At 44.2% G+C, this 14,444-nt stretch overlaps 1 protein-coding gene across 2 annotated transcripts in view; it reads left to right on the forward strand.

Moving 5' to 3' along the window:
• Nucleotides 1–14,444, forward strand: part of TBC1D22B (TBC1 domain family member 22B) — a 75,926-nt gene that overhangs the window by 42,072 nt on the left and 19,410 nt on the right. For both annotated transcript variants that reach the window (XM_033217021.1, XM_033217022.1), the window contains 2 exons: nt 12,200–12,306; nt 13,096–13,171. In XM_033217021.1, the coding sequence (XP_033072912.1) occupies nt 12,200–12,306; nt 13,096–13,171 (183 nt within the window). The remainder of the gene's footprint in view (nt 1–12,199; nt 12,307–13,095; nt 13,172–14,444) is intronic.

Raw genomic sequence — 14,444 nt, forward strand, 5'->3', positions numbered from 1 at the left:
TCAAGCCATCCTCGCACCTCAGCCTCCCTAGTAGCTGGGACTATAGGCATGCACCACTATGCCTGGCTAATTTTTGTGTTTTTGAGTAGAGACGGGGTTTTACCCTGTTGGCCAGGCTGGTCTGGAACTCCCAGCCTCAAGTGATCCACCCATCTCGGCCTCCCAAAGCACTGGGATTACAGGTATGGGCCTCTGCGCCTGGCCAATTATTCTTTATTAGTGGCTTTTTTCTTTTAATTCCGCCCCCCCTCTGCCCACCCCAGTGCCAGTCTCTTTCATTATCCTTTCAAAAAATACTGTCTTGGTTGTTCTTCCAGGTGAACTTCTTTATTTTTCAATTTTGTTTATTTTTTATCTTTTTCTTATAGTGATAAGAGCACTTAACATGAGGTCTACCCTCTTAATGAATTTTGAAGTGCACAATGCAGTATCGTTAGCTGTGGGCACATTGTTGTACAGCAGATCTCTAGAACATATGCATCTTGCATACAGTTATCAAATTTGTACCCTCTGAACATCAACCCTCTGTTTCCCCTTTCCCCAGCCCCTGGCAGCCACTACTCTGTCTGTTTCTATGTTTGTGACTATTTTAGATACCTCATATGAGTGGATTCTTACAGCATGTGTCCTTTTGTAAACCAACTTTTACTTTGCATAATGTCTTCCAGGTTCATCCAGTTGAGCTTGAGAATCAACTTTTATCAAATTTAGGAGTGGGGAACCTTTTATTAATACAATTTTTATTGGAGTTGCAATAAATTTATAAGTTACCATTTTTGTGGGGTTTTTGGGAACAGCTTTATTGGGATGTACTTCATATGCCAAACCGGTTTACTCATTTAAAGGGTACAGTGAATAATTTTTAGTATATTTACAGAGTTGTATATCACCACATCAATTTAAAAACATTTTTATCACCCCAAAAAGAACGCTCATACTCTTTAGCCATCACCCCTAAGCCTCCCAGCCCCTGTATCCCTGGGCAACCACTAATCTTCTGTATCTAGGGATTTCCCTATTCTGGACATTTTATATAAATGGAACCACACAGTATGGAGTCTTTTGTGTCTGGCTTCTTTTACTTAGCATAATATCTTCAACATTCATTCATGTTGTAGCACGTGTCAGTGCTTCATTCTTTTCTAGGGCCAAATATTCTATTATATGGATGTACTTCATCTTATTTACCTGTCACTTGCTGGGTATCAATTAAATTTCAAAGAAATACAGACTTCTCACCCTCACGGGTGTCTTGAACAGAGATAGATACAACATTGTGGCCATCAAGCATCATTTTTTTGTCTGGACAATAATGCTTCTCTTCTGTACTTCTCTCATGGTGGCATATCTGGATGAGGCCGCTGCTGTCAAAGGTTGTTTGCTGTGGCCCTCCTGGTGTGACTCTCCCTACTGTAGGAAGCCTCAAGTGTCTTTCTCATGGAACAGGCCAGCAGTTGCCCTCATTATCCTGGGCAGGTCTCTCCAGGCAGCCCTACCCCACTGCCCCATCTCACTGAATCACAGCGTGGGGGATCTGCCCTAGTAGAGCCGTGGGGTCCACATGCCACTGGGACATTATTTGGCTTCTGTCATATCTCTTCCCCTACCTATTCTCTACCACCTGTATCACTTTTAAAAATTAGTACCTGAGCATGCTTCATGCTTTATGTCATGTTTTTTGTAAAGTAGTTGGAAACAGTGAGTTCCAGTGATTCCCCTGTGACTTGATAGAGAAGTTGTCTATAGCTCTAGCCTTGCCGCCAAGCAGCTTCTTTATCTGCTGAAGCCAGCTGCTCCTGTAAAAGTCGGTCCTCTGCAGATAAGCCAGCTGTGTCTGGGTCTAGTGGTGACAATGCTGCAGGTGTGGGGGGTCACCCCTGTGGAGATAAAGTCTCTGGAGTCTTATCTCTGAGACTGGTATAATTCTGAACTCTTTCCTCCAAGAGCTTTTAGGCTTAGGCAATATTAGTCTAGCTCTGAACTACTAAGGTCCAATATAATTGACCATGTAGCCATCATCAAAATAAACTGCTTAACAGGAACAACAGAAGTGATTCATATAAGGAAGTCATGTAGAAGAGCAGGACTCATGATGTTTCCTATTTCAAAAGAAGAGTCGTATCTCATGATATTTTTAGGTACAAAATGCAACACCAATTATCAAGTAACCTTTTCTCTTTTCCTCTGCATGAAATAGCACAATAGGATTTTCACCGTAGATTTTACCTGGAAGCATGACGGCAGTGGAACTCTCAGAAAGGAAGTCCTCCGCAGACCTCTGACTTGTGTCCAGTTCCCTGCATGACATTCCACCTGATTATGTCATAGATGATCACTTAGGATTAGCTAGGCTGCACATAACAGGGAACCCAAGTAACAGTTCCTTAAGTAAGATGGAAAAGCTTATTTCTCTCACATTAAAAGTCCAGAGGTAAGTGATCTGGGGCTTATCTGCTGCTCCAAAATATCAGAGATCCAGGTTCCTCTCTCTCATTCTGCAATCTTCAGCATGTGGTTTCTTTCTCATGATCCAAGAGCTGTTTGTGCTCCAGCCATCACATCTATATTCCAGCCAGTATAGAGAAGGAAAGGAAGCAAGGCATACTTGTTCTGTTTAAGAACATTTCTGAAAGTGGTGCATGACTCGGGCTTGATTCTCTTTTGTCTGCACTTAATCTTGTGGACACACCTAGCAGCAAGTGAGGCTGAGAAACAGTCTGTCTTAGGTGGCCAATACCCTTAGGGGTCCTGTTACCGAGGAGGAAGAAGGGAACAGTTGTTTTTAGGCAATCTTTGCTATTCCTAGGCTCCTCAGACTCTGTGTTTGGCTCTTCTCCTTCCCTTACCCAGGCACCCTTTTCTCTTAGTTGGCAGCATTTCCTGTCACCTAAGTCAGAAATGCTAAGAATTGTTCATGATTCTGTTTCCTTGCTCTTCGATATCCAATCATTTACAAAGCTCTGATGATTTCATGTCCTAAATGTTTCTTGATATGCTTCTTCTTCATTCCCACTATGCATGCCCCAGGTCAGGCCTGGATTGCTGAACCAGCCAAGCATGTTTTCCACCCCCGGTTTTATCTCCTTCACACCCATCTTCCACACCATTCAAACACAGACTCGCCCACACAACTCCTCTGACAAAAATCCTTCCTTAGCGTTCCATCACCTATAGGTTAAATGTCCAGGTTTTCTAACTTGGCATGTAAAGGCCCTGTGACCTGCTCTCTGCTTCACCCCTCAAACTCAGCAATCCAAAATGGACATTGTAAATGTAAAGCCTTGTCCTGCACCACCTTTTTATCTCCTGAGCTAATCTTTGTGCACCCTTTAAGACTCCCCTTCCTCCTAGAAGCCTTCCCTGGGGTCCGCCTGACCCCCGGCATCCAGTATTGCTATTTCTGTCACTCTGTAGATTTCTCCCGTGGCACTTTTGAGACGAAAGAGTATTTTAAACATCTTCATATCCCCAGTACCTTCATTTTGGCGTCCAAAATAGGCATTCCACACATGTCCAGATGAATGAGAGAATGAAAATTCCATGATAATTGCAGAATACCCAGAAATGAGTACAGTTTCACCAGGCTTGGCCACTGGAGGGCAGTGAGTTACACTTTTCTGATTCTGTGCTGAATTAGCCGAAGTTCTCTCTCCTCTAAGAGATGGAGGTGGAGCACCACCACTTAGTCAACAAGTATTTGATGAGCATCCACACGTGCAGGGCACTGCTGTAGTCCTGGGAGGCAGCATCTTCCATCTTACATCTGACACTGCACATGACATCAGCTCGCCCAGTCTGTTCTTCCCTGTCTGGCTAGGCCAGAGATGAAACTGGACAAACTTTATTATTGTCTCAAGAGGATATTCCTTTTCTGCTTTTTAAAATGTGAACTTTATATTAAATTGTACATTTAGAAAAGTGCATCTATCGGCCGGGCGCGGTGGCTCAAGCCTGTAATCCCTGTAATCAAGCACTTTGGGAGGCCAAAACGGGCGGATCACGAGGTCAGGAGATCGAGACCATCCTGGCTAACACGGTGAAACCCCGTCTCTACTAAAAAATACAAAAAAAACTAGCCGGGCGAGGTGGCGGGCGCCTGTAGTCCCAGCTACTCGGGAGGCTGAGGCAGGAGAATGGCGTAAACCCGGGAGGCGGAGCTTGCAGTGAGCTGAGATCCGGCCACTGCACTTCAGCCCGGGCGACAGAGCGAGCGAGACTCTGTCTCAAAAAAAAAAAAAAAGAAAAGTGCATCTGTCATACATGCCCAGTTCGATGAATTTCCCCAAAATAACTAGCACCCATAGCAAGGCATGGAATGTTTCTAGAACTTCAGAAGTCCCCTTGTGTTCCCTCCTAGTCCCTACCCCGTCCTCTCCTCCCCTGCCCCTGCAAGGGTAACTACTTTACTGATTTCTAACACCTAGATTAGTTTTGCCTATTTCTAAGCTTTATCTCAATTGAATCATACCGTAAGAACTTTCCACTTTAATGTTGTTGGTTTGGAGGGAATTGGTGGGGAGTGGGCTTGATGCTGAATTTTTAGCAGCCACCCTATTTGGGACTCAAGCTGCCTCCTGGCCCCATCTTCATAGAGGAAGTAGTCTCCTGTGTGATAGGCAGCTGAAAATATTGAGGGTCTTCCCAGCAGTGTGTGGAGACAGCCCAGCCAGGATGCTGAGCTGCTTTCAGTGACATTTGAGGACAGTGTGTGCGTTTGGTGGGGTGTCCAGTGCTGCATTTCCTATCATTGCAGGAGATGAGCTCTCCAAGGGCAAGTTGTGGCTTATCATTTCTGAGACTATAAGACTTAGCCTGGTCCTCTACCCTGGCAGTGAGCTGAGCAGGGTGTGGTACGCATTTGCTCTCTGTCCCTTATCTGACCCCAGGGATAAGTGAGAAATCATAACAGGAGAAGTTGAGGTATGAACAGCTGACATTGGCGCTGGGGGTCCTGAGCCTCCCAGAGTCTGTTCACATCCACAGCATCTTAGTAACAGGCTGCCCATCTCTGGGAATGGTCTTTGGGCAGGTCCTGGAAGGTTAAGTATGTGCTGGACCTTGCCTTTCCTTTGCCTCCTCTTCCTTTACCCCATAGCCCGAATACTCAGAGTTTGGGCTCGTATAATCTGGGATCCTATAGCCAATGTCAGGAGGCTGACTTAACCAGCAGTAACTAATGTTTGCTAAATAAAAGTAATACAGCAACTTAAGGAAAATAGTGAAAACTTGGTGGTACATTGGTTTTTAAAATTAATTTTAACCAGGGCATCATGATACATGTATACCTGTGCTATCCCTAATACTGAGCAGCCAGAGTTCATGTATTATTCCAAGTTAATAGTCACCACCCTGATTGACAGGCACAGTGTCAGAATGCTGTATGGTCAACTAAGCAGCATCTTCAAAATAGCACATCTCCTCTGACAGTCAGAAACATGGGCCTCGCGAAACAGAACTACCTCCCAGTGGGTCTCTTCTCCGTGGGAATCTCGGAATAAGTCTTTCCTCCAACCATCTCATTGGAGTGGCCATCTCTCTCAGAGACCAGTTTCCCCTGTCTTTGTCAGGTGGTTTGGCTTTCCCAGGTTCAGTGACGGGCCTCTCCACCCTCTCTATGCCTACAGGTTTGCAGTGCTGTTATTGTCTCAGCTGCTCCCATGAGGTACTTGCCTGAAAATGCCAGATGCATAACACCCAACAATATATATATTGCGTTTATATATAGCGCTTGAACCAGTTTAAAATTATTACATAGAAGTAATAAGATGAGGCCGGGCGCGGTGGCTCAAGCCTGTAATCCCAGCACTTTGGGAGGCCGAGACGGGCGGATCACGAGGTCAGGAGATCGAGACCATCCTGGCTAACACGGTGAAACCCCGTCTCTACTAAAAAAATACAAAAAATTAGCCGGGCGAGATGGCGGGCGCCTGTAGTCCCAGCTACTCCGGAGGCTGAGGCGAGAGAATGGCGTAAACCCGGGAGGCGGAGCTTGCAGTGAGCTGAGATCCGGCCACTGCACTCCAGCCTGGGCGACAGAGCGAGACTCCGTCTCAAAAAAAAAAAAAAAAAAAAAAAAGTAATAAGATGAATTCTTGACGGTTTTCTTAAAACTGTTTTTTTCTGGATGAAATATTTGTTCCTGTTTTAAGGGGTTCTTTAGATGTATGGTTGAAAAGGATTTTCTATTTTTCTCAGTTTACTTTTGTTAGCAGACATTTTTGTTTTTCTTTGTTTTTTTTTTTTTTTTTTTTGAGACAGAGTCTTCTCTCTCTGTCGCCCAGCCTGGAGTGCAGTGGCGCAGTCTCGGCTCACTGCAACCTCTGCCTTCCGGGTTCAAGCAATTCTCCTGCCTCAGCCTCCTGAGAAACTGGGACTACAGGTGCCCGCCACCACACCCAGCTAATTTTTATATTTTTGGTAGAGACGGGATTTCACCATATTGGCCAGGCTAGTCTCGAACTCGTGATCTTGTGATCCACCCGCCTGGACCTCCCAAAGTGCTGGGATTACAGGCGTGAGTTGCAGCACCCAGCCTGTTACCAGAAAATATTACACAAGGTATTCTTATGAGTCCAGTTAAACAACAACAACAATAAGGACCCGGGTCAGGTAAACCAGAGGCTTTGGAAAACAGAAAGGCTATCTGCAGCTGAGGCGTTGGAGCCTCTTGGTCCGGCTGGTCAGGTTGAATCATGCTGGCCCACCAGATCACATCTAGAAATTGCCCTGAGATCACAGATGGTTCCTGGGAAATGCCTAGAGCAGTGAATAGACAAGTTACTCTTGTCGGTGTAGGCAAAACCAGTTCTTCCCAAAGCTGTCAGGGAATTTTTCAGGCATATATTAAGCTGATTTTTTAGGACTGGGGCTCAGAGTTCTTAAAAAACTAAACAGTTGACTGGAGCCATCACTCAAGTATATTTCATCAGCTAATAAATAAGCATGTTCTTTGTCAGGCCCAGAGTGGCCAATTTGATTTTTATGAAGAGCTTTTGGGTTTCCTCCTTTTGGATGCCTTGCCTCTTAAAATAGCCATAAAATATCCCTTCAAATCTCGTTTCCTCCCATCTGAGTCCTGCTGCTGTATGCTCTGTCATGACAACCAAAGATGCTGCCCTCGCTCGAGACTACACTGCTGGCACGGTTTCCCATTTCAGCTTCAATTATATGTTGAATTTCCTCAAGTGGACGCTTAATGATCCTTCTGAACAGATTGTTTATGCTGAATGAAGCCCTTCAGAGAGCATTTGCTCCTCCCTTTCTCTGCTGCTTTTTGCTGGTGTACTCAGCTCACAGTTTTTGACTAAATGTTTGAATTTTATCCTCCCAGCAGGCAGAAAAATAGAACTAAACCCTCCCTCCCACTCTCTGAAGTGCTGGGGAGCTATCTCACTGGCTGTGAAAACGAAGGGCTAATGGGCAAACAACAGCCCCCAATTCAGGGCCCCAAAATAGGGTTCAGTGCCTTGTCTGTTGTTCCCTTTGCTCCCTAGATGGCTAAAGGTTTGGAGTGGGTACAGTTACCGAGCATGGCACCTTACCAACTTATGACCTCATGTTGTTAGTCAGGTTTTCCTCCTTAAGACGAAAGGCAGAAGTAGAGAACTTTTAAAACTGACTTATTTTTAAAGTATGTTTTGGGATGGCAGGTACATCACTTAGGATTAAGTTTGGCTATGAATAATATAGATCCAGAATATCAGTGCTGGCTGGGCATGATGGCTCACACGTGTAATCTCAGCACTTTGGGAGGCTGAGGTGGGAGGATCACTTAAGCCCAGGAGTTCAAGACCAGCCTGGGCAATAATGTAAGATCCTGTCTCTTAATTAAAAAAAAAAAAAAGTGCCGGGCGTGGTGGCTCACGCCTGTAATCCTAGCACTTGGGAGGCCGAGGCGGGCAGATCACGAGGTCAGGAGATCGAGACCATCCCGGCTAACATGGTGAAACCCCATCTCTACTAAAAATACAAAAAATTAGCCAGGCATGGTGGCGGGCACCTGTAGTCCCAGTTACTCGGGAGGCTGAGGCAGGAGAATGGCGCGAACCTGGGAGGCGGAGCTTGCAGTGAGCCAAGATTGCGCCACTGCACTGCAGCCTGGGTGACAGTGCAACACTCCATCTCAAAAAAAAGAAAAAAGTGCCAGCGGCTGAACTAAGATAGAAGTGTATTTGTTCCTTTGGTAACAATAATAATTATGCCAGCTAACTTTTATGTAATGCTTATTTTGTGCCAGGCACTGTTGTTAGCACTTTTCATATGTTAACTAACTTATTTAATCCATAAGATATCCTATGACATTGGTACCGATATTACCACTTTAACAGATGAGGATTGAGACACAGAAAGTAAAGTCATTTGTGCAAAGTCACATAGCTACTGAGTGACAGAGCCAAGACTTGAGCTCTGCAGTCTGGCTCCAGAGTCTTCTCTTAGCCATGTGCTTGCTATTCTGTCTGACAAAAAAGCCACAGGTCACTAGGGCTGATGTGACAGCGATGATCCTGTTGCCCCCAGGAACTGGGGCTCTTGCTCTCTTTTTACCCTGCCATGTGCGGTTTCCAATTCTGCTTGTATTTACATTGCAATGTTCTGGAATCCTAAAATGCCCAAGTTGGAAAAGACCCTTCAACTTATTATGGAGCTCTGGATCTTCCTTTGGGAAATGTGTATGAGGAGTGGGGGTGGTTTTTGTCTCGATCCTTCCTTGTGGGTTTCACTTTTTTCCAACAACCCTGTTCTCATAAAGAGGGAGCTGCTGCCTAGGATGGATTAGAAGTCATGCTCATGAATAGGGAAAGGGCTCTCCTCCTTTGTGCATTGTTGTGAGGCTAGTCCTGAAGAAGAGTCTGCCTGAGCCTGTGACCCAGAGCAGTTCTCAAAGGAGACAGTTCCTTGGAGCATTGTTTATGGTCATAAGAGTTGGAGGCAACCTGGGTATAGCCATCCCTGAGGGAATGGATAAAGTGTGATGGAAGCACACTATGCAGCAATGAACTAGAGGCATGTACAGGAACACAGACCTTAGAAATGTAACATGAAGCAAAAAGTCAAAGGAAGATCCTGAACTGGGTTTTACAGCCCAGTATCATTTAACTAAATTAATTAATTATATAATATTAAAATATAATATAAAACATAATGTAAAATATTAGGTAAAACAATTTAAACTTAATATGTAAATATATATTATAAAATATATAATTATTTTATATAGTTTATAATTGTATTTCATATATGAAATTTATATTTCATGTATATGAAATATTATATATAATATAATTATATTTTAATATAGCTTTGCCTATATTAAATAGATGTAAGTATATCTCTATAGATATCTACAGAGATCTAGAGACTGCTATAGATATATATATCTATATCTGTATATAGATATCTAGATCTGTAGATCTATATATAAAATTTACTTACATATATTTAAAAATGTGTATATATACTTCCATATATAAGAACACAAATATCTATATATACTTACATACATAAAAAAACAGAAAAACCACTACACAGTAAATGTTTAAGTTAGAATACAATAAAAGAATAAAAGGAATAATAGGAATGCAAGAAAAATAATAAAAGGAATAATAGGAGCAAAAGAAAAATGATATTTCCTGGAAGAGTTTTTTTAATATGATTTCTTGGCTGGGCATGGTGGCTCACACCTGTAATCCTACCACTTTGGGAGGCAGAGGCAGGCAGATCACCTGATGTCAGGAGTTTGAGACCAGCCTGGCCAACATGGTGAAACCCCGTCTCTACTGAAAATACAAAATTAGCCAGGTGTAGTGCCTCATGCCTGTGATCCCAGCTGCTTGGGAGGCTGAGGCAGGAGAATTGCTTGAACCTGGAAGGTAGAGGTGCAGTAAGCTGAGATCGTGCCATTGCACTCCAGCCTGGGTGACAAGAGCAAAACTCTGTCTCAAAAATAAAATGTGATTTCTCAAATTGATCTTTATATGCTATCTAGATTTTTAGTTTCTTCAAGTTTAGTGTTGTTTTACAAAATCTTCTTTATTCTTTTTTGGTGATAAACGGCAGATGTAGTCAGTTGTGGCTCTTTTTTTTTCTAAGATACTGTGCATGTAAAATGACTATAAAAATTCTGCTTATTATAGAAATTTTGAAAAGTCCAATAAAGCTTTAAGGAAATAAAATCCTTCATTCTTACCACCTGGGGAATAAATACTGTAAACCTTGCAATGTTTTGTCTTTCCTCTGTGCTTATATAAACATATAAATATTGTATGTACAGTAAGAAAGTACGCCATAAATACTTTTTCCCCTCTTTTCTCCTTAATACTGTGACATGCTTTTTTATATCATTACAAGTTCCTAATAAATTTCATCTAAGATAGCTATATTGTGCCTACTGTGTGCCAGGCACTGTATTTAGCACTTTATGTATATTAACTGCAGCTGGCCTTCAAGTTGGATTTTTTTTTTTTTTTTTTTTTTTTTTTTAGGTCATTCGTAGAGTCATAGCTTTTCTGATAAAGCACCCCACCCTTCTCAAGAGGATTTTTTTTTTTCCCCAGCCTCCATGTTCATTTTAAAAATGGCTCTTCAAACAGGATGAGAATCCAAGAGTTGTTACATGTTATCTCAAGGAGGTTCAGTTATAGGTCTTAGTAACAATTCTTAGAAATGAAAAGGCTGGGGTCAGGTACAGTGGCTCACTCCTGTAATCCTAGCACTTTGTGAGGCTGAGGTGTGAGGGTCACTTGAGTCCAGGAGTTTGAGACCAGCCTGGGAAACATGGCAAAAACTCATCTCTACAAAAATTACAAAAAATTAGCTGGGCGTGGTTGTGTGCACCCGTAGTCTCAGCTACTTGGGAGGCTGAAGTGGGAGGATCATCTGGGCCTGGGAAGTCAAGGCTGCAGTGAGCCGAGATCATGCCACTGCACTCCAGCCTGGGCATCAGAGTGAGATCCTGTCTCAAAAAAAAAAGAAAGAAAGAAAGAAGAAAAAGCTAGATTCTGAATACATTTTGTCTGATGCCTATGTCTCTGTAGCGCAAGGGATTGCAGTGAACATCTGTTTCCAGAATAGGGGTTGTAGGTCTGAGGAGAAAAGCTGTCTGGTGGAGAACTCAAGGGCTTGACTGTTTCTGTGTGTGGCCTCTGACAGACATACACAGAGGCCTTTCTTGTTGGGCAAATACAGCGCTTCTTACTACTTCACCTCTCTGTGACAGGGAGGGGGAGTTAAACACGGGCTAGGAAGGACACATCACATAGCCTTTTCCTTCTTCGGGTTTCTGGAAGGCTGCTTATGTTTTCCTCACTTGCATCTCAGACGAGACAGATTCTCATTCCTGTTACTCAGTGGGAGGTTTCCATGAGAAGCTAACAAATAATCCTCTCCAAAGAGGTCTCGTGGCTAGATAAACTTGGGAAATGCTGGATAAACAAAGTTAAGCAGATTTACTTAATGCAGAATTTCTGTTAACTTCTCAAACCCTTTTGTGTTCTGTGATCTTTGCTAATCTCCAAGATGGGGATATCTAATGCATCATTTCCCAACCATATTTGTCTGTGGAACCCGACCCCCCCCTTTTTTTGAGTGTCGTGTAGGATTGATGTTTTGCAGAATCCATCTTGAGAAATACCATCTTGTTGGAATTAAGTCCTAGAAGCACTCACAGGCTTGACTCATTTTCCTTTACATGCATACCTTCTCCTCTGAGTGGCAAGACTGTGGGTCTGCCTTACCAGAACTTGGGAATTCCATCTTTAAAATAAACTGTGGGGGCTTTCTGATCCTAGCTGTTCTCCCTACGTATGAGTGAGAGTGTGCTAGACAGCTCACTGAGCTGAAATCAAAGACATTTTCCAGGCCATCTTCAGGGAGCTGAGTATAATTCATTGAACATGAGACCTGAAGTATCATATTCTAAAACTGAGTGAACAAATACCAAGGAAGAGAAAGATATGTTGAACCTGATGGGACTAGTGTGAGAAATGGCCTGTCCAGTGTTGTAATGAGATCTTCAAGAACCTCCCTGGGACACATTTGTCCACCTGACACAGAGAGTAGAGGGGCAGGCCCTCGTTTCTTAACATCAGGTTAGCCTGGTCCTCACTTGGCGCTAAAGACCCCGTTGAAGACACTCGAATCTATCTTTCTCTCTCTATTTTTAGATAAGACCTCTGGACTTTCTTCACCTTTTGTTTTACAGAAGAGGATGTGGAGAACTTTGACGTGACCAACTTGTCCCAAGACATGCTGCGAAGCATTGAGGCTGACAGCTTTTGGTGCATGAGCAAGCTATTGGATGGAATCCAGGTGAGCTGCTTCTGCCCTTGTGGGAGCATCTAGGTCCAGGGGCTCCCAGCAGGCCTTTGGTTTCACTCTTGCTCTTCTGTATCAGGCAGGACCACCCACCCACCCACTATGGCTCCTCCTCCTTTTGGTCCCTCTCTATCCTTCTTCATTAGCTTTACAGCTTTCAAACAGCAATGGTGGGTCGGGCACGGTGGCTCACGCCTATAATCCCACCACTTTGGGAGGCCAAGACTGGAGGATCGCTTGAGCTCAGGAGTTCAAGACCAGCCTAGGCAACATAGACAGACCCCATCTCTACAAAAAATTTTAAAATTAGCCAGGCGTGGTGGCATGTGCCTGTAGTACCAGGTCCTCAGTGGGCTAAGGTGGGAGGATCGCTTGAGCCTAGGAGGTCAAAGCTGTAGTGAGCCATGATCACACCACTGCACTCCAGCCTGGGCGATAGAGTGAGACCCTATCTCAAAACAAAAACAAAAACAAAACAGTGATGGTGTCATGTCCCTTGGAGTCTGCAGAAATCTCCATATTGCCTTGGCTTTGTCATTGAAGTAGACTGCTCCTTTCTGCCCTGCACCCCAAGCATGTTGGTTTGCTTCCACACTGTAGGGCTCCATTGGGCTTTCCCCCTACACTGTTGTTCTGTAGATTTCTTTGTTTCCCAGAACACTGTCACTGGCCATTGGTACTAGTTTGGGAAAACAGCCTGAACTTTTAAACTTGTTTCAGTGAATGTCAGGTGGTAGCACAAGTTAGAGTCCATGTTCATCCTGGGCTCTATGTCATTTGCAGGATAACTACACCTTTGCACAACCAGGGATCCAGAAGAAGGTGAAGGCACTGGAAGAGCTTGTCAGCCGGATTGATGGTAGGTTCAGAGGGAGAAGAGTTCTCTAGCAATAGCACAGTTGATTCTGATTTGAGCCGGTTGTACTTGTGGGTCCTCTCCTCAGCTGTCTTCCTAGCCATGACCCTTTCCAGTGCACTCAGTGCTGCTGGCAGCACCAGCATCCTTCCACATCTCAGGAGGAAGGCAAAGTGAGAACTGTGCTGTTATCTCAAGTTCTTCTTTCCCCTTGGTTTCCTATCACCAGTCTCTATCGGTTCTCCTTCAGCAGCTCTCCTCAGTACGCCCCTTCCCCATTTCCCCAGCCACAGCTCTGGTCCAGCTTCCTTCTCAGAGGACTTGCCTCCTCCATACTCTCCTCTTCCAAACTATCTGTCACACAACTGCATCTTTCTGCAGCTCTGTTCTGGCCACATCCCTCTTCTGCTCTGAAGCCTCCCATGACTCTCCATTGCCTTCAGCATCCAGCCTGTCATCCGGCCTTGTCCTTCATGTTGTGATGTAACTCAGAACTCCTGGGCTTGACACGGAGTCTTCGGGCCTGGCTGATACCCGAGCAGGACTTTACACAGCTTCCCAGGACTTGTGTGGACTGGGGAAATTGAGATGTGGCTCTTCCTAAGGCACATGTCTTTGAGGAACAGCCTTATGGAATTCCTCAGCTTTAGCCTAGAGTTGTAGAATGTTAGAACGAAAGGACAACTCAGGAAGCTCTGCTGTTGACTGATGAAGAAACTGAGGCCCTGGGAGAGAAGTTGGTGGGATCTCTAACACTAGTTAAGTTGTAGTAGCCCCCATAGGACTCTGCCTGTCCTGACACCAGCTAACAAATGTTATTCCCAGGCTTTCCTACTCATTGGATTTTCTGCTTCACCCAAGCAAAGCCTTTCTTCCCTACCTGCTGCCCACCCCCAACCCCAACATTGTATATTTTTCTCTCTTCTTTCCCAGGTTCTCTTTTCATGAAAACCTTCCTTGACTTGTTCCACTCACTCTGTTTTTTGACTCAGCATTTCAATCTTCTGAACCCATTTGTTTATTCACAGTTACTTCCCATATGTCACATGTGGAATGTTTTTTTCCGCTGTGTCTTATCACTCTGGCCCAGCTGTTAGCCCTTATGGTGGGGCCCCAGGTGCAGGTCTCTTGACATCCCTCAACCGGAGCCTATCCTAGCACAGGGTGTATGCTGCCCTCTTCTGGGGGATAAGCTGGCTGCCAGAGGCTGGTCATCAGTCAGGTTCCAACAAGCAGATGCTGTGGTTTCTGCCACTGTCTGCCCTATCCTTATTTT

This window comes from Trachypithecus francoisi, unplaced genomic scaffold (assembly GCF_009764315.1).
Source record: "Trachypithecus francoisi isolate TF-2019V2 unplaced genomic scaffold, Tfra_2.0 Lachesis_group10, whole genome shotgun sequence".
Classification (NCBI taxonomy): domain Eukaryota; kingdom Metazoa; phylum Chordata; class Mammalia; order Primates; family Cercopithecidae; genus Trachypithecus; species Trachypithecus francoisi.